Consider the following 21,609-nt stretch of genomic DNA (forward strand, 5'->3'; position numbering starts at 1 on the left):
CTGGAAAACCGCCTGTGGGCCTATTCGATGAAGACAAGGAATCACCATTGGTCTCAGAATTACATCCCTGTAGCGAACAGCATTCAAATTCCCTTTGATGACGTACAGATAGGTTCTGTGATGAAATGAGAAGGCGGCCCACACCATGACACTACCACCACCAAAACGATTGTGCTCACAGACGTTGACGTCAGCAAAACGTTCCCCATGCCATCTATAGATAAGAACACGACCGTCATTATGCTGCAGTGAGAACCGAGATTCGTCAGAATAAAGAACTGCTGACCACTGTTGTCTTGTCAACTGTCGGTGTTGCCATGCCCATGCGTCTCTGGCTGCTCTGTGACGTGGAAGAAGAAGCGGTCTAACGGCTTGATGTCAGGGCCTGATGTTTTTTTCCCTCATACGGTTTCTTATGGTTTGGTCACTGACATTTGTTCCTGTAGCAGCCCTCAGTTTCGAAGATGGTTTGCTGTGACTGTTCTCTTCCTCAATGCTTCAACAACGACGTACCGGTCTTCTCTTCCTGTTGTCACACGAGGGGGTCCTGACCTTGGTCTATCACGTACTGTCTGTGTTTGTTGGAATCGCTGACGTAATCTGCAAATGACAGATGGACTAACATTTAACCTTTGAGTAGCTTTCCGCTGTGAAACATTCTCATTTAGCCACCCAATAGCTCTGTACACATCATTCTGTATTTCATGTAGCTTAACCTACCAGTGGGACATTTAGGTATGATAGACATTTGTGAGGTGCAGAGCTTTCTAGAAACGGCTCATGGTATAAATGTACCAAAAAGTGACAAAATTGGCCACAACATCAATGTTTTGTTCTTATCCAGCACAACTACCTTCATGCTTCTACTGGTATGTTTCTGACCTAGGAGATGGAGCTGTGAGGGGTCTGGTCTCATAAGGTTGTTGTTGTACCCACTTCCTTCCTCTCACAGCTACGAGTACCATGTGACCAGAAGTTGCGAGGTCACGCACAATCACATCACATCTGGCATAGGCCAATACAGACATCTGGTTCCTAGTTTGAAGAATCAGATAGCATCCTCTGGCTACCCTTTTTTTGTCCTTTGATAACCAAAAGTTATTAATTATGTAGTTTATGGTCTGATGTACAAGGGTGGCCTCTTCAGGCTTACTTTAGCATAATTATGGTCTTACATTTTGCTCTTTGTTATGGTTACATACCAAGATGATCGTCTTCCTTTCCCGTTGGTTGACGGAGACTTATTATCACTGGCATATGACATTTGCTATTGCCTCTCTCCCTTTCATTTAGGTGAATCAACTGTCCTATGGTTACTCTCCCCATTTGTTCAGGTGTCCCAACCTCTGTAGATGGAAGATTACAGCAGTTTCGGCCTAACGTGACCATCCTGGGTGACCTGTTTATCACATATTACCTACAGGAGGGGAATCAGATGCCCATAATGGAGCCATTGACTCTGACGTCATTGCTACTCATTATGAACCTGCAAATCTGCCCGTCCTTTGATCCAACCACCAATGTCCACAGCTTCTACTCACTGATATTCATATGCCAACAAAGGGCTCAACAAATATGTACTTGATCTACGATATAAGTGTCTTCAACTCTGTATATCTGGAACATCTACTCCACACTCTGCATAGTCTCCGTCGCACCATTTAGAGTTGAGATCAAAATAATATATATCTGTTCTACCATATTGAATTTTAATGACCAAATTATTTACCAGAAACACAAAGCCTGTCGTCTCCATCCCCAAACTGATAAGATTTGTACATTTGTGTATATTTGGATGATTGCTTGCAGATTCATGCCAAGATGAGTTCTTGTGGCAGCTTCCCTTCACCCAGTACCTCCTTCACTGCCTCGGTAGGCTTGTTAACCTGATTCAATCCAGATCTCCCTCGTCATCCCATTCCCCTTGTCTCAGCGACATGATTTTCATTAGTGACAAGAAGTTTATGGGTGCCTTACCTCACCTCACCATGGGCAGTCACAACGTGCACTCACCCCCAGCTCCGACCACTTATGTTATGTGGTCTTCTTTTGAGATATACTGTAATCGCATCTCTTAATTGATTGCTGACTTCCTTAACTCTCACCGTAACTATTTGCCATCAAATCTGCTGTGGCTGTTGACCTGTGACACTAAATGTCTTGACCATCTCTGAGCTCTGTCTACTCCTTGTGGTTTACAACTTGAAGATCAGAAGTAGGAGTTCCGTCCTCTTGTATGGAACTTGACTGTTGTCCTTTGCCATCTCTTCACTTGGCATTTGCATCCTTTAAGTACGTCCATCAGATCACATTTTTTCCTCTCATCTTAGCCACCGTGGCTCGTGTCTACGTAACACATGTACGAGAATTCACAACCATCAATTTTAAATGACACTGTCTTGGTACTGTTTGTCTCAATCTAAGATGGGACTTTATCGCCACTCATCAACTTCCCAGTCAACCTGGTTAAATGATTACAAATACACTGTTATCATCAAATAGAAGGACCAGCATGAACAGCTATTCTGTCCCGTCTAGGATCATTGAAATTGAAATGCATTCACAAGAGTTTAAGGGACTGACATTGGTCGACACCGCCAAGGTGCTGTGCATGCCGGTCTCAGAGGAGATTTCATTGATAAAATTGCCTTCCCAGTCTCCGTGATCAACTGTTTACCAGTCCACCGTTAACTTTATTTGTCCATTCAGGACTTCCAAGTTTATATCAACACAATGAAGCACTTTGTCATACCTGAAAGTGTCTGGTTATTCCACTCCACTGCACTTCACGACCAAACAGGGGTCTCAGGCACTGTAGTTGTTGTTTGGTTCCCGTTCTATGCTGATGTGGAATTACTACTTCCTGGAACCATTATCCCGCAAGAGATGAGTGATCGTGCCCCTACCATCTTCAGAAACGTCCACACAAATACAATAAGAAAAAGAAAGAGTAAGCTGTGGAGCCGGTGTAAGGGAATCAGGCAGTGCACAGTCCATTGTTACTGATGGTTAGTGATTGTTTCCCAACAAGAATTGAAAAAGAAGTGAAAATGCACAGGGTGAGATTACAGGAGTATTACATAGATATATCTCTTCAGAAAACCCCTGCCCAATGAATCAAAATATATGGTTGTTCCAAACAATAAAAGATTTGTTCATGACTTTAAAAATTTGTACATTTCTTGTTTTGTTTTTTTCAATTCCAAGTTTAGACCTTGTAGTGACTTCAATTCTCTCAAAAAGCGATATATTTGGCTCTGAATGCCTTCTCCTATGACATTGATCAACTTTGGCATCTATATTTTCTCCTTATGCATTTAAGTGCATGTTTCCTCGGTTTTAATATTATGACCATATTTAAATGTCAATGCTGACAGCAACTTTTGTTAAGTGGCTGTCTTTTGTTAGGTGGCTGACATTTTAGACTGTCAATTGATATTTTTTTTTTGATACATACCAATCACTCACTCAGCATTTATTTTTTCTTTCAGATCTATCTGCCCACTGGGAATAGAGTACTCGTCCACATAAGGGATGAGGATCGATATCATTTTGTGAATGTTTACGTTACGTCCTCTGTCAACGATGTTGGGAAAAGTCGTGGTATCTGTGGAAAACTGTCAGCAACAACAGATGATGACTTGATTAAGAGAGATGGTTCCATGACAAACTCTACTGAAGACTTCGCAGAATCTTGGAGGTGATTTATGAGCTATCTTATTCAAATTAGAACCAGAAATAGAAGGCCCAGAAGTTCTCCTGAGTTGCGAGGAAATGTTGCAGAATCTAAAGTCGGGTCAGAATTTTGCGAGGACTTTTATGAGACACGATTCCAGATGATGACCTATGCACCACAACAAAAGCTCACTTGACTTTCAGTCAGGTGAGCTGTACAAATAAATGTATATCACATGTCAAAATGATATTGTTACAAAAATATTATTCATTGCAGATTGCTTGATCGTAAATGTCCGGTCAGATATCTGAGATCATATACTCAAACATTCAGCTTCATGACCCCAATGTGTGCCAAGATGTCGAAAGTTTTGTTTAAATAGATTAATAAATGACATAAGAGGCCAACAGTCAATTAGACTAACAATTTATACTCACTGACAAGGAATGGTGTACATAGTTACGCATGCACATACTTACTGCATATCCAATTATTCTTACATATTACCAATATTGTTGGAAGAATTAGTAGGTTTTGTTAAAATATGACTGCCACACATGATTATTTTTCTGAAAGACTACTACACATCTATTATTGGTAGGCTTACATGGACTTCTTCAAAATATGCCTTGGGAATTATTTTAACACATGAAAAGGTCAAAGGCCAGGGCCAGTGTCAAGGTTTTGTGAAACATGGTTACATTATCGTCATTGACATCTTCTTAAAAACCTATCACCTTACCCTATATTGCATGACGTTCCTGACAACCTTGGGGAAACCCTGTAACCAGTTCTACTTCCAAACCTAGGTTTTGAAATGGGTCACTTCTTAACCTGCTTTGAGGTTTTATATTTCAATTGTAATACCTAGGTTTTACAGTTAACATTCTATAAATTTGCCCCTTGATTTGAACACAATTGTGCTTGGTGAAAGTGAAAATTCCATGATGTGAATCGAACTTGCAACCTCACATATCCTGTTCAGTTTTGTAACCCACTGTTTTTCCACTGAGCTACCCGGGCAGGTGATGTGAACTTGTTTAATTTTACATGTTATGTTTCCAGCTGTTCCATGTTGCATGTGGGTTTTTTCTTGCACGCTTTGATCTAATTCCTTTTATACCGCGAGACACTGTATTTTTTCACTGTAAGGTATGTTGATTTGTTATGGTATTTCTTGCTTCTATTTGGATAAAACACGGTTTTACATTTTCAACCAAGACCTTGGAGGCTTGTTTTATCCTATACATAAACATGGATGCCTCTACAAGCATGAACCTTTTTACTTACATATTCTTTGACCAATCTTGCCCGATCACATGTCATGACTGATGTGAAAGGTCGACACCGAAGTTGACCCTTGAAGTTATCATCCAATGATTGTTCATACTTTGTCTTGAATATGGCACAAAGATTATTGACATTAGAAGATATTCATATGGATGTATTTCCACAAGGTGAAGGTTACTACCTAGAAAACTCTCTCATAATCATTAAACCAAATGTATACATGTAGGTTTTGGACCTGTTTTATAAAGGTGTAGTTTAGAAATAAGTCAAAGGTCAAGGTCAGCATCCAGAACATATATATTGATGGATATTATATAGCATTGTTAGTTTCTGAGTTGTGACCTGTTATATTGCATATATCATTTAATAATACAACCACATTAGGGTACTATGCAGGTAGGAGAGATACCATAAATCCCCATAGTCCCTTGTATGGTGGCCTTACTTTGGTTCCTGGCGACCTATATAGTCGCATCACTTCAATGCTCTCTCACTAGTTTTAGAAACACATCTGTGATATTCAATGTTTTACTGTCCATTATCAACAGGGTTTTATATGCATTTTATGTGCATGTATTACTTCTCATCACTTACTTACTTTCCATGTGACACGAAAGTTTAACTCACCCACTCCCACCTCAAGAATGAGTGAGAGTACGGTTTGACACAGCTTTTAGCAATTTTCCAGCAATATCACGGCGGCGCACACCAGAAATGGGCTTCACACATTGTACCGACGTCGGGATCGAATCCGGGTCTTCAGTGTGACGAGCAAACCCTTTAACCACTAGGCTACCAGACCACCCCCTACCACAGGAAATGTTGGTAGCGTATCTATGAAAGATTACGGTATTCTTGGAGGTTGTTGTAAAATATGGCTGTAATATTAACTGCCATTTACTATGGGTTTTACCTTGATTTTCAAAAGTGGTGGGAAACCCCAATAATTAATTTTAAGGGTCCTTGCAGACAATCAGACAATATGAGGGTCCTGTAAATTAATGAAATAGTGTAGTGTACTGTTTGTCTAGGTAATTACTTTAGAGCCTGGAATGAATCTATGATCATGCAGACAGTGGTCATGAATGATTGGATGAAACAAGACCCCCCATAACTGCTCTTGTTGCGCTGGAGTTACAATCAATATTATTGCGTATCCCTCGAGACGCAGTATATTCTTTTTCTGCATCTAATCTCAACATTTGTGGGTACTGGACGCACATATGTGCATCTAATAAAACCCTGAGTTACTGTTGCCTCTGGTCTTAAGAAGTTGTCTTGGTTAAGGTAAACATTGGAACTATTGTTTTGGGGATTGAATGTGACGACTTTGAGAAGTGTGAGGAAGTAATGGTGAAATGGTCTGCTTCTTTTTTAGCAAGTACACAACAAAACATAACAGATGTTATAGAGCATGTATGCAATAAAGAAAATAATGATATTTCCAGAATTGACAAAATACTTGTCAAGTGTGATTTTGAATGTGGTTTGAAAATGATTGGACTTCCTTGAGCAAACTTATGAGAAATTCTTGCTTGTATAACTTAAATGTGAATAAAGTATATTAATGACTGTTACAGCAACCATGTCAGAGGATGTCAGATTGTCTAAGGCGCAACAATTTTCTGTCCAGAATTTATTCCCTTGTGGTGCAAAGATTTTGATTGTTTGTTCAAATTCCAGAATCTCTCCAGTTACCACTCTCTCAGTACCATGCACCGAAATGCAGCATCTGAGCCATGCGTCACTTCAAGACGCCCTCTCAAATGAGACACTCACATGCTGGGAAACTCCTGTTTAAAGTGATCACGCGCCCACTTTTGCAAATTCACAAGTCTAATCCTTCCCTTTGTTACTTTAGGGTTGCAGAGACTGACAACTTGTTTGACCCAGAGGTCATCAGAGCAGGACTACCGTCCTACAAGCCGTTACTCCAATACTGTACATGTGAAGAAATGAATCTGACATGTACCGCCATGGCTGCCACCGAGACGGTCAAAACACCGAAGAACTTTCAGGATATAAAGCCTAAGAACTGTGTTATATCTAAGCGGAAAAAACGCATGGCCTTGCGCACCCCGAAACGTTCAAAAAGGGTAGGTATTATTCAATGAAACATAACAACTACTTCAGGTGGTTTATGCACTGGACAAGTATAATATTACATGTGACAGGACCACTATAAGATTATACAATACTTTCAATGTGAGAGTTTTGATCCTGATGACATGATTTTATGAATGCTTCCTATTTATAGTTCAGTTTATGGGGCTTTAAGTGGTCTGGTATGTGTTATTTCTGGTTCAGTTGCCTTCATAACATTTGTCAACACTGCACAGGTTAATACCAACAATAACTGATAATTATCGTCAGTGACCAAATCAGATTATGAATATTGGGCTTGTGCAAAATTTGAATGTTTCGTGATAAGTGTTGCCACACGTATGAATATTTGTTGCAAAGTTATATGTGGTGTCTTTCATCATACTTGTCAATGTCCTATTCAAGGTCATGATCATAATGTCCATAATTGTAAGAGGCGACTAACGGGATCGGGTGGTCAGGCTCGCTGACTTGGTTGATGCATGTCATCGTATTCCAATTGCATAGATTGATGCTCATGATGTCAATCAGACTCGATTATTTACAGACCGCCTTCATGTAGCTGGAATATTACTGATTGCGGTGTTAAACAACAAACAAGCAACAAAGAAACAGAGTTAATCTGGATGTTTCATAAATTGGAAAAGTCAGTATCTCTGTATTTCTCTGTGACTATTGTCGTCTTGCTAATGAACAAACTACCATCATATTCTTTCATTTTTGATACATGATATTGCATTTCTCCTGTACCAATGTTTGATGACTTCAGGTTTACTTGCACAGCAGTGTATATATGTATGATTTGAGTATTACTAATGTGTGAGCAATGTTGCAGCAAGTGCAGAGTCAGAAGACATCAGAAGAATGGTTTAATGGCTGGAATGAGACACTGGCACAGGCATACTGTGAGGACAAGTTTTCAGAGTCTAAAGCAGTGAAGGTGTGTGGAGACGTCCCTGGTGTCAACGTTGCCAACAGCAAACGTGAATGTGTGAAGGACATTCAGGTGAGACAATGTTTCTAATAGATTTTTTATACATTTAACTCATTTGACTGACTTTTTATGAATATTGTTATTTCAAAATGTGATGGTATTTGGTATAGTTGTAGTTTTTTTTTGTTGAGTGGCAGAAGAGCGAGATGAGCTAGATTTTGTTCTACCATACATGCCTTTGAGGTAATGGACCATACTCAGGCCTAACACGAGGATCACAAGGTCATCAAGTCGATTACACACAACAGAGACCAGGCGCTCACTGTAACCATTGTCAGTGCTTGCCTCTTCATCTCGGGCCAGTGACCAGGATTGACCACATGCATTTCACCTCAGAGCTCCCCTTGCTAGAATCACTGCCATAAGTCGCCTAGGTTACTTGGCCCTGGCTAACTGGGACTCAGATTTTAAATGTTGACTCCCACATCAACTCTGGTCAGCTACTTAACTCTTCAATGATCACATAGCGGACACACATGCCACTGTTTCAAGATAGACTCGATACAAGATGGCCCTTTAAGCACTGGAATATGTGTCCCAGAACCCTATTCAATTGTCTACCAGGCCGAACAACTACTTTGCCAGGTGCAGTTCCCTGAGGGACTAGGCGCCTGATCAGTCTTCTTTTCAGGGCACCCACCCGCAGTCGTCCAGGCTGTCGACACTTTAGTAGGTGGAAGACTACAACTACGCTACGGGTATTGCCTCATCTATGCTAAGGATCCTCCATTGATCTTGGCACCTCCACTATTGCTCTGCCCCAGACAGCTGCACACAGTTCAGTTGGCCAACAGACATCCTGTTGCGAAGGAGAGCCATAGAGATGGTGTATGCCCCAACCATAACACCAGGCTTCTATTCTCCCATCTTCCTCATCCCCAAGGGGCGGTCAGGTAGCCTAGTGGTTAAAGCATTCGCTCGTCACTCACTCACTCACTCACTCACTCACTCACTCACTCACTCGTCCCCAAGAAGGACTCTGACAAGATGGGGATGATCCACAATCTTGCTTTATTCAACAAACGGTGCTTGGAGCGGGCCTTGAGACTTTTCAGGACCAGAATCAATGCCTATGATTCCCAGAACAGTTTCGACCTGCAGGTTCCATACGGAGGTAGCGACCCTGTTTCTCCTACCAGGAGCTTCCCAGCGCCATAGCTGGGATGGATGGTGAATGAGGCGAAGTAGAACCTCACTTCATCGTAATGACTCCAGTTCCTTCCACGGACAGGATTAGTCGAGTAGTTGCTGATCTTCACAAGAGATGCACTCAACGGCTGCCTCACTGAACACCTCCGTACTGTCCAATGTGGATGCATTAAAGAGTAATGCAGGATAAGTTAAAAAATCAAGTAGATTCTAGATATTGTTTATATTTATATACTTATCCTGCATTGCTACATCTGGAGGTCCACCCACAGACCTGCCTCCCCATGATGTCTTCAGATGGATTTACATGTGGCAGGCAGTAATATGAAGATTCTGTGATGTCAGTTCCATTTGTCAAATGGCAGCTGGACCTCACACAGCCTCTTTTCAGTCAAAAGTAAGCAGTAAATGAATTAAGGAGTAATCCGGCAAAAGTATACAAATATAAAAAAAAATATCAGTTGTCAGTTAGATACCACTAACAATGACAGAACATCTTACTTCCCCTCTAATTTACCTTGATGATAGACCAATGTCAGGAAAAGCGTGTGTTGCCATTGGGATTTGAGCCGTACAGCAGGATTTGAAGTCGGTACCACAGGTTTATAAATGTAGTCATCTGCCACGGTGATATGCAAGAAATCAAGTGGAATTAATAACAATTACATATTTACTAATCTCAAGATGAATAATTAATCCGTTTATGAATGGCTTTATTTGTGACTCTGTACATTAAACGTACATATGACTTGGTAGCATTTCGTTAAAATTTCTATTTTATGAATAATTACACATAAGAGGCCCATCAACATGGGCAAATAATATCTAATGTTTGATAAATTTTCTCGACTTGGTCCAATATGAATTGTATACTAGCCCCGGGACATGCATTTTATAACCTGAGGTATGGCTTTTCCCTACCAAGCTACGCTTCTTTTACCAAAAGAACAGGCTTCGTAAATGTTTAGAAACTCTATCAATCAGAATCTCAGTATAACTCTGAATGACATTTTGGACATCATAACACAGGATAAAATTAGATGTAAATCAGAGTCAGTGAATTACTCATAATAAAAGTTATGCCGCTGTTGGCATTTGTACATCAATCTTATATTTTGGAAGCACATAGAAAAGTCAACAAGTTACATGGATATATCCCAGTCAGCCTTGGAACAGTATCAGTTTGGAAAAATTAACGTGAAGCAAGATGATTCATTTATATTGAAGTCCACGAAACATGAATTCTTCCAAATAGTGTCAGCACATGTCCTCTGTAATTATTATCTCAGGCTGAAAGCGGCATGGGGGTCAACTGTCATTGCACAAGTCAGTATCAGGTATGACCACCATTAGCAGTGACACAAGCTTGACAACAGCGCTTTATTGAGGACACAAGATGGGGGAGGAAGGCTTGTTGGATGTCATTCCACATATAGACCAAGGCCTGTCGCAGATTGATTGTGTAAATTATGTTTATTTCATCCCACACCTGTTTGATGAGTGACAGATCTAGCAAAACAGCAGGAGAAGGGAGTGTTCTGTTGTCCAGAGAAGTCTGTGTCCATACTTGCAATGTGATTGTCCATTACGGTCCCACCACCAAATGCAGAATGTTGAACGACACACACACACAACGTCCTTAACTGCTCACTTGATAAAACCTGGACTCATCTGTGAATAGGACTAACCCCCAGTCCTGTAACCTGAACCTCAGTAATAAACCATACTATGCACTTGTGCAGGCTCATGGGACAATCAAGTATGTTACACTACTGGAGTTTATTATACCCCCGTTTACGAAGTAAATCGGGGGTATATAGCGTTCCGTTCGTCCGTCCGTCTGTCCGTCCTTCCGTCCGAGCATTTGTACGGCCCATAACTTTTTAACCATGCACCCTAGCTTCACTAAACTTGCTACACACATTAACTACAATGAGTACTTGTGCCTTTTGCTAGTTTGAAGATTCTGAATTTTTTTATTTTTGCCGTTTCCATGGAATCATGGTGAAACATAAATTTGGGGTAAATTAACATGTTATTCACCCTTTCTTCAAGAAAAAGCAATAAACGGTAAAGCAGGGGATATATCTGATATAACAAAACCGAAGTTTGGCACTCTTCTAGTTGAATGCAAAACTCATAAACAATCTGCTACTATTCTTGAATCAACTAATCTGGCAGAAATTGAGATCAAAATAAACAAAGCGTCAAACCCCTTTCCATATCCAATAGCAATATCTCTTAATGACTTGATTGTATGATTCTGTCTATATCATGAGAATGTGTTTATGAATCACTATCAAATAGTGATGATACAAGGGCCCACTTGCACAAAGCGATCTTAGCGCTAAGATCATCGTAACTCCCATACTTTAACATAGGCTTACGATAGTCTTAGATCTAAGATTACTTTGTGCAAGTGGGCCCAGGTATTCGCAAAAAGGTGAGAGTATCCTGCCCAACCAATGGCATCTGTCACAAACACCTGAAAAAACATGGAAACATATGGGACAAGTCAAAATAGGGAATTGCATCGGACATCATTTTTGTCACTGATGTGACAAATTTGGAACCTCTTTCTTTGCAGCTGAGTGGCACTGATGCTTTTGCCTCAATGGCTGTGGAAAGCGTCTATACAAAGTGCTTTTGGGAGGCTTTGGTGAATCCCATTTTGAACATATCTGAGCCTGGTGAAACATCAGTTTTTGAAAAGATTACGGAAGAGATATGCACTCAAGATTGCAGCAAAAGAGGTGTATGTGAAAAGGGTAAGTGTCCTTATAGCTAAAACCTGAGACATGGACCTCTAACCACACACAGGTTGACAAGTAAATGTTACCCATAACAATCTCCAGTTTCAGTTACAAGCTTGTCTGTTGGTCACCAGGTGGGGATCCGTTAAAGAAACATCCACAGTATCCCATGTTTTGGTTGACTGAAAAGAATTCAATGGTATTTCTGCTCATGCTTATGTGCAAGCGGCCCTAATATACCTGGGATATTGCTGACTGTGGCTGAGATTCTGTCACCTTTATGTTATCAATGTTCATGTTTGATTTCATATATTGACGACTGCCTCCGTGGTCTAATGGTAGAGCTTCCACCCGGAGAGCGGAAGGTCCAGGGTTCGATCCCAAGCCGTGTCATACCAAAAGACGTTAAAAGATGGTAGTTGTTACCCTGTCTGGTGCTCGGCATTAAGGGGCTAAAACAAGGACTGGTCGGCTCGGAGTCAGTATATTCATGTTAAACTGTGGCATGGTATTTCAGTGTGCTAGCACTATAACTCGGCATCAGTCCGGACTAGTACAAGCAGCCACACACACACACACACACATACACACACACACGCGTGCATGCACGTCGCTATATAAGTGCAATAATCTTGGACGCGACGTTAAACCCCATTTCACCTCACCTCATATATTGACATATCATGTAGGTAACACATCTCTTACAGGAAATAAGAATGTGCATGTAGGATACCTAGAGTTGTTATTGCATATTGGCAATTATATATGTGTGTAAGTCTGTAGCTATTAATTCACTTCCAATTTATTTTGTTTTTGCATGTGACTGGCTTCTGGGGGGTGAATGCAGCCAAGACATTACCATTGTAATCCTTGTACTTTGTCTTCATACACGTTTTCCTAATTCCAGGACAGTGTCGTTGTAACCCAGGTTTCGGAGGTGGAGATTGCTCTGTCGAACTGTCCAACCCCCCTACTCTATTTGACGTTGGAGACGGAGGTCGCTGTGACCTAGCTACAGGAAAATGCACTGAAACTGCAGTACTGGGTGACATCTTTAGTGGGGAAGAATCCTCCAGATGTCAAATAAAGAAAAGCATGGTACAGTTGCCTCATTTAGATTGGACTTTTTTGCTCACGAAGACCGAAGGTCCTAGTGAGCTTATGGCCTGACATGTTCGACATGTTATGAATTTGAAGGTCCGTGAAGACGGAGACGCAACCCTGGTCGCAAAAAGGGATGAAGGCCATTCATGTGGAATATTTGTTGCCTCTCCATAAGGAACTATTGGGATTGCACAAAGTAAGCACAAGAGTATGTTCATTGAAATAAAAAACAACAACTTCAGCAACGTTTGCTGGTGGGTGGTTAAACAAACAGTTAGAGTCCACAGAATTGACCAGAGAGGATAGGTCTTGAAATTGCTTTGAAAGGTATGACCATCCCAGAAACAAGGCATTGAAGGGCTAAAACAAGGACTGGTCGGCCCAGAGTGGAGTAATCTTGTTAAACTGTGGCATGGTATGTCAATGGGCTAACAATATGAAATTGCCATTAGTTCAGACTAGTGCATGCAAATGCATGCACGCAAAATATGACTGCAACAAGCTGGAATGTGACGTTAAACCCCACCTCACGCCACGTATGTTGATTTGGCAGCTCATGATATTAAATCCCATTAATTGAGGCTGCCAAGATTCATCATACTGCTACCGACATGTTGGTCATATATTCATGTGCGACTTCTCTGTTGGCAATTCCAACCTTCGGCAGTTATTCAGATATGGACCCAAATATCGTGAGCAGTGTGCTACCAATTGGGATCACAACTTGAAGATGATTATAGATTTTGTTGAAGCATATTAAAAAAAATGGCCAAGAGATAAGACGAACCTATTAAATGTCATTCAGAAATTTAGGGTTAAGCTTATGCGTGATGTTGTCATTGGCTGAAGACATCCCCACTAACACATGGATCACTATTTTATTGTGATTCATTATCACAGGCTCAAGAAAAAGTCAGAATCGTATGATGGTTTCTGCTTTAAGCGTAGATTTCTCTTTATTATGGAAAATATTTTGCCACTTGTATTTATTGTTGTGATATTTTGAAGTCGTAATTGTTCAATAAACTGATATTCATATGCGTGGCATCTATTTTCTCTGTGACGTTAAAATTTAACTTACCCAGTACTGTTTTTACATATAATGGAAACAGAATATTTTCTGGTATTGATCTTTTATATATGTATCATGATTATGGAAATTGTTGGTTGCTTTTATGTCGCTTTTCAGAAACAATGTTTACTGAATTTGAAATACAATTTTGACATTTTTTAAATATTTTTGTTTAAACCACATAATGATTATGAGCCTTCATGTTATGTTCAGCAACACAATGTGGTCCACTTTCTCCTTAAATTGTCAATGTATGGGGTGAACAAAAAGGGAAAGTTGAAGTCCCAATTGTCATACAGTCTGGTGGAGAGTGTTTTGTCATTCTGAATCTTTTTGCATAGATCAAAATATGAAGCCCATTAAGTGGTGTCACTGGTCTCCTTTATTTCTAGTTCAGCTGGGAAAATCATTGGAAGGGTATTGCCTATTTGATGGTTATTGAACGATATCAGATCATCAAAAAACCTGAAGCTGAAGTTCAACTTCTTGGCCAAATTACCTTGTTTTGTCTCTGCAAACCTGAGCAGACATTCTGATTCATAAACAGATCAGCAATTGGTGCCTATGGTGATGCCTACTTCGACTTATGCCTTCTCGAATTTTTAGAATTTGGCTACTGATGACTTACTTGAGTTATTGATTTGTGTTGAACCTAGGTGAAACAGGATGGACAGATGGCAATTTCATCCGTCATAACATCCAAGGCTGTCACAGAGAGTATAAGTGAAGTGACTTGTTACCTACCAGATGCTATTGCGGATGATGTTACCACCAGCTACAACATTTCAGTGTCTAACATTGGAACGTTCTACAGTAACGAACTGACCGTCCTGGTGTATGACTCGACATGCGTCACTGTCGACAATGACACTATGATCTGGAGTTTGCGGGTTAGAACTATCTTCTAAAACTGACATTCCTACCATGAATAAATATTGATACCACAATTATTCTTAACTTTCTTTCATTTGCTTTTTTATTCATAAGAGATGTATACAAAATCAAAGTAATGGTGCATTTGTCTATGTTATTCTGAATTTGCAAGTGTCAGTGATATATTAGTAAGTATCAGAAAATTACATGCTCCAGTGTTAAATCGGCTTCCTACATTGTATGTATTATGTATTATCTAGGATGGATACTGCACTCACAAAGGAAAGTGTGTGATGGAGGGGGATACATTGGAAGAAGATGCTTGCGTATCATGTGAAATCAACGACAACCAAAGAATATGGAAGACAGCAACAGGTAGGACATTATCTTCTGGGTGTCAGTTTGTTAACATGTGGCTCTAGTGTTTGTGTTCCTCTTTTGTGTACAGCAAGTATTATGGGCACATGGCAAAACGGCATCAATTGACAGGTGGCATAAGATTAGTAATGTACACTTGTGATATCTGTATTCGAGTGGGCGGTCAGGTCGCCTAGTAGTTAAAGTGTTCGCTCGTCACGCCGAAGACCTCGGTTCGATTCCCGACAATGGGTACATTTCTGGTGTACCCCGCCGTGATAGCTCACTTTATTCGAGTTTGTACAACTAACCCTAAAACCATTCCTTAAGTAGTTTCTATTGTTCTATTCTTTAAAGACAATATGTAGTTACAGACTCATTAAATCATAAGAAAACAACAAGTCTTTTCGTTGGTTAAAATGTAGTTATGCAAAGTCATTAAAACTACTATTAGGATGATCAAGTGAGAGATTTATACTTAAATTTACCCGGTAATAATTAAGTGTTGCCCTGATGTCATTAATAACTTTGTTCATTTTGAGACAACTGGATACGTAACTGTACGTAATTTGTTAATCTAATGACTATAAATAACCAATGCTGATTGTACGGCATGTGATCTACAGGTACATACTGGAGCTATGTAGAGAATGTTTGATGTATTATCCTTATCATGACTGATCAAATAACTGACCCACTAATTGACTGTGATGAGATGATAGTGTGTGAAAAGATCTGACTTTGTTGCACTTCCAAACCGAAAGTGATGTAATTAAACCAGAAGTGCTGATAACTTTTGCGATCAAAGATGGAAAGAGGATAAATAATAGGTTTTTGAAAGGCATTTAGAAGTGATGCACATTAGGAAAAGAATTAATAGATGTGATTATGTAAAAAAATGATTACATGCAACAATAGATGAGTGAAATATGACAGATGTTGCACATAAATATAATTTGAGACACATGCACAACTATTCTACATTTAAGAGTTTCATAATTGCATCAGTAAAGTCATGTTTTGTGCCAAAAATCACAAAGCGATCTCAGCGACGGTGATAGCCTGTGTTACAGTATTGACTCTATTATGGTCATTGCACTATGGTCGCTTTGTAAAAATGGGGGTGCTTATGTTTCCCAAATACCTTACATGATCCTCAAATTAAAGAGGAACATACTTTGATACATTGTTTAGGGTATCCAGCATCCCCTTGACATGCCATTTCCCAATATAGTAATTTTTTTAAGGTGTAGTCTTGTGTGACCATAAAGACATCATGTGTACATTGCAGGTGGAAATTGCTTAAACAGAGCCGGGAATGTCAGTGGCAAGAGGGTGTTTGTCATGTTGGGTCTTCTTGTTGCTGCAGCAGCTGCCTTGAACCACGGTCAATGATATGGAAACATTGAATCCATTCAGGATATCAGGATACATGTATATGTCCAATTTCAATTGTTATAAAATCCTATGATGATAGAAAACCTTCTAACAAGCCTGTTTTTTACACACAACCAATATGGACAATTTGGACTATTTTTGTTTGTAGAGATAAAAATGTTAATACTTGCAAGTGTCATATGGGGTCATCAAAATGATAAATCAGACAATGTTGTGTTGGCAACAGTCGGTATACTTATTCATGTATGCTTAACACTGATGAGGAGGATAAACATAATGCATCTCCAAGAATCTGAACAACGAATTTTGATTATATGTTTTATGTTATTTAGACGAGTTTTCCTTTGTTATCTTTGTAATTTGTTTGAATCTGATTTATTTACGTTAGTGTTTTGTACATGCTTTTTCGTTAACAAATATTTGTCCACGTTTTAGTGGTTTGTGAAATTTTATATGCAGGAACACATTGAGATTTTTGTAGCATATTTATGTTTTAGTGTCCTATTTTCTTTCAACTTATATCTAGTAACATCCACATTTGGACTGAATTATCTTTGTCTAAATGTTTTATGTATGACCAATAACTATCACGACGTTACAAGGCTGAAAACAGCTTCAAAACACTTCAAACATGAGTTCCATACCACCATTATGATACCCTTATCAAATACATCGCCATTGATTTACCATTTCTTGTTTTGTTTTTTTTCATTTTCGGCACCATCAAACATTAGTGTATACTTTCTTTTGCCCAGCAGTTCATATGCAAAATACCAGCAGCCCCAACTGTTGTCAGGCAGTTTTCAAAGAGAGCACAAACAAAACGAACAAGGAACTCTTCAACAGATCTCAGTGAATTGATATGTTTCTATTTCCTCTCTATTTATATGTAATCATTTGATATTTTTGATTATTTTCAGCTCTGAGAAACAACGATTATCTGTGAATAATACAGAAGGAAAAGTGATTTGAACAGATTATTAGTCAAATTTATATAACAATGTAAAATAAATGAGATTTCTCACATAACCTTGTCAGGTTTTATGAATTAAGGAGATGACAACGGTGCTCTACTGAATTAGAGTCACAGAGATGTTTGTTGTGTTTCTTCATGACAGATTCGAGTCATAGACAAGTACTGCTGACCAGTTTGAATGACGGTCGCAGGTAAGACATGTATAACCATTGACGTTCTAACCTGGGTCACTACTGGATAACACCTTCATGAGACGTTCATCTGAATAACTGGCAATAAATAACATTCATTTGCACAGTTGAGCGAATAAACAACAATTGTTATCTCTGGTGACAAACAAATAGACACTTTAAAACGACTCCACAATTGTAATGCCATGATCTATTGCTTATATCGTATTCAATGTGACACCTGTCAGCCAACGGATTTATGCAGTCAAACTAGGAACTTCCCAACCGTTTTATTTTTGCCACTTTGAATAATGACAGAAGAAAGTGTTGAAGAAGGCACAGTGTTGTTCATGTCAAAAGGGAGAATTTGAATAAATTATCAGTCCACAGTATTCTCCAAGATCAGTAGCAGTCAAAATGGCAAATCACAAGCGGGGTTATCTGATGGCATCACAAGTTAAGTAGCTCGTATACTCTCCATGTGCGCCCACAACTGCAGCACGTTGCCTCCCCATTGACTCCCTGACGCTTGTAAAGATTCAATTTGGGGTACGGCGCCATTGTTACACCAATGTGGCACTAGGTTCCTGCAACGTCTGTCGGGTTTTCCTGAAGTGTGCCAGCGTGCCCAAGGGGCTCCAGGTCGGGCGACCTTGAAGGCCACTCCATGACAGGCCTAGACCATGAGCTGCCATGAATTGCTCTAGTTCCTAGACCAGCACATGGTCAGGGCATTAAACAGCGTTGGGTAGGTGCCCAAAGCTGACCTTCATGTCTGTAATGGCGTCAAAATGGGTCAAAGATATGGTCTTCCAGTTCGCAGCCGGTTCCGGTCGCCCGACCCCAAAACATGTCATGCGGTATCGATGAAGCAGTTACAAAACGGTGACGTAACATGATCTGACGGTCATCTGCCTGTGACGTCACACCTGGGTTCCATGGTCAAGGGCGACCAGCTGTCGTGCCTGTTTGTCGTCCGCAAATCATAAACTGCCCCTGAACTGCAAACCATCGCCGTTGCAACGTCGGCTACGGACGTTCGTGAGTTGAACATGTCAACAGCACATGCTGCACATTTGAGAAGTGTGGCATCGGTCGTAAGAATATCATTTGAATGTGTCTCCTTAAATGTTTCAGACTAATGTGAACTAGAAACGATGCATATGCGATATCGATTCACATGACTAGTAGCACATGGAAAACCATTCTCGCCCCAATGGTGCCTTTCCCGTGCTAGGCACTGGCAAACTGGGCGTTGATTGGCATACGAATGCTTCGGGATAATGCCACTACCGTGCTAAAGTATATATTCATGAAAACTGTTCATCAAATGCTGTTGAACTTACTGAAAGTTAACACTGTGCAGTGATTCTTTTGACTTTTGTGCAGTATATTTCGTCTGTAACAATGACTTCCTTGGACGCCTTAGTGAAGACTTCGTATGTTGCTCTACGTCACACTCAGCAATAATACAGCATGCTCCGGCTGTCTGCAAACAAACTCACATTGTATAAACACTCATGTGGAGAATGGTAAACATACATGAGGTTCTATGTTTGTCTCACGCGGCTCTGAGCACACAGATAACAGAATACTTATTAATTATACATTTAATTTTGATCTTAGTTCGCTAATGCCAGTAAAAGCCAATTATTTAATTATTATTGAAAGCACTTGATTCTAAATTAACATAAGGGGTGTCTTATGCATACAGTAGGTTTATGTCAACAAACTGACCTCTCGACAGCAATAGGTCTTCAGCAACCCATGCTTGCCATAAAAGGCGAATATGCTTGGCGTAAAAGGCAACTTACGGGATCAGGAGGTCAGGCTCGCTGACTTGGTTGATGCATGTCATCGCATCCGATTTGCGTGGATCGATGCTCATGATATCAATAACTGGATTGTCTGGTCCGGACTAGATACTTTACAGACCGCCAACACCAAGCTGGAATATTGCTGAACGCAGCGTTAAACAACAAAGCAACATGCAATAACGACATAAACTGTTGTTTCAACTACACGAACGTAGTCAAATACTTCTATATAATTTACGAATAAAGAACAGATCTTATTCGCACACAATAAGGGACAACACATTTGGCTCTATAAGAGGCTCGGAACATCCTCATGATGTTAAGCCACTTTCAGGGATTTGTTGCTTTAGTCATATCTGAGAGTCAAAGGATTATGGTTCATCTCGGAACATCCACTTAAAATTAAAAACGTCCACAAAGTTATCAGTATAAAGTTCTACTTTTACCAAGAACAATCCCATAGTTTTAAATTATCATCCCCAACGTCACTAGCTACAGGAGGCGACATGACAACACCCACTGGAGTGATATTTTCTTAAAACACGAGAAGAACCTGATACTTTGATGTTACGATGAATAATAAGTTGAAACTACAGTGTGGAGATGTGAGTGAGTCTTTAGATTGTGGAAACCTGTCAACTGACAGTAAAATATTAGCAATCTATAATATAGTACAGCTTACAAATTTACGAGTTAGGTACTTATACACCAACAGGATATATATTTTTCTGTGAAAGAAGCCTAACCATTACTTTTTAAGTTGCGATTCTTTTGAAAACTGAGGAACAAATCGACCGCCTAGTGGTAGAGTGTCCGCCTCGAGGACGGAAGGTCCGGGGTTCGATCCCCGGCCGCGTCATACCACAAGACGTTAATAGTTTGTACTTGTTGTTTCCCTGTCTGGTGCTCGGCATTAAGGGGCTAAAACAAGGACTGGTCGGCTCGGAAAGTATACTGTGTCTGAGTGGGATATTCATGGCCGAAGTATGTAGACACATTCTGGTTCTACTAGATGGTTACTATACAAAACAAACCTTGGTTTATCAGGGTTCGTTTATGTACTCCAAATTGTTTGGATAACTGATGACACGTAGGACAAATGCAGTGAACGTTGTCCTTGAACTAATGACTAGGTCACTGGTTGTGGTCAAATGGTAACACTAGCCTCTGTCCCGCACAGAAAGTAACATCAACACATGGAGGTCGGGAAATTGTGTAACCTTCAAGGCAGTGTGAGACGTGCTGGAAGAAATATCCTTGCTCTGGACTTATTGACCTACTTCTGACCAGAAATAAATTGGCACGTCATTTCATCTCATTTAGCTTGTTTATAAATGCTTGTCCTTTGAAGTTGGAGGAACGCGTCACTATATTTTACGAGCTTCGGGTGATCAGGCAACAATGGCTAGATCTCACGTGTTAACGTTAAAGTAAGAGCCTTTGTTTAAAGAGTAACACCGGCTGTCTCTGTTAAGAACGGAACTGGAATCCTTTGGGCCCCTGAGTGGGTACTTGTGTGCATATCACTATCTCAACCGCTACATATTCGTGTAACAAGCATTTACGAATCATATGTGGGAAATTATTTCCGTATGAACTGCACGTCACAATGATATATGTCAACATATGAAACGTCGTCAAATTTGATATGCGCATATGATTGAAATAATGCAATTTGAACAAATACCTCAAACATTACGTATTAACATATAAGTTGTAGTTATACATGGAGGAGGCTGAACTATTTATCAGTCAGGCATGGTGAAGGGTTAAACCAAAGGGAACACGTGGTACTTCACTAGATTTTGTTTCTAAGATGAAGTCAGATATTGTCGTTAGGGCACCAGATATTTTAGTCAAGTATACGAACAATAATC

The 21,609-nt window shown here is 40.0% G+C and overlaps 1 protein-coding gene across 1 annotated transcript; it reads left to right on the plus strand.

Moving 5' to 3' along the window:
• The first annotated feature begins 3,539 nt into the window (after positions 1–3,539).
• Positions 3,540–17,798, plus strand: LOC125377687. Its single transcript, XM_048391607.1, has 8 exons — positions 3,540–3,700; positions 6,828–7,062; positions 7,905–8,075; positions 11,800–11,980; positions 12,873–13,063; positions 14,798–15,031; positions 15,275–15,389; positions 16,663–17,798. The coding sequence occupies exons 1-8, from the start codon at positions 3,663–3,665 to the stop codon at positions 16,764–16,766; spliced, it is 1,269 nt and encodes a 422-aa protein (XP_048247564.1). The 5' UTR covers positions 3,540–3,662; the 3' UTR covers positions 16,767–17,798.
• Positions 17,799–21,609: the final 3,811 nt, after the last annotated feature.

This window comes from Haliotis rufescens, unplaced genomic scaffold (assembly GCF_023055435.1).
Source record: "Haliotis rufescens isolate VD_foot unplaced genomic scaffold, xgHalRufe1.0.p SCAF_93, whole genome shotgun sequence".
Classification (NCBI taxonomy): domain Eukaryota; kingdom Metazoa; phylum Mollusca; class Gastropoda; order Lepetellida; family Haliotidae; genus Haliotis; species Haliotis rufescens.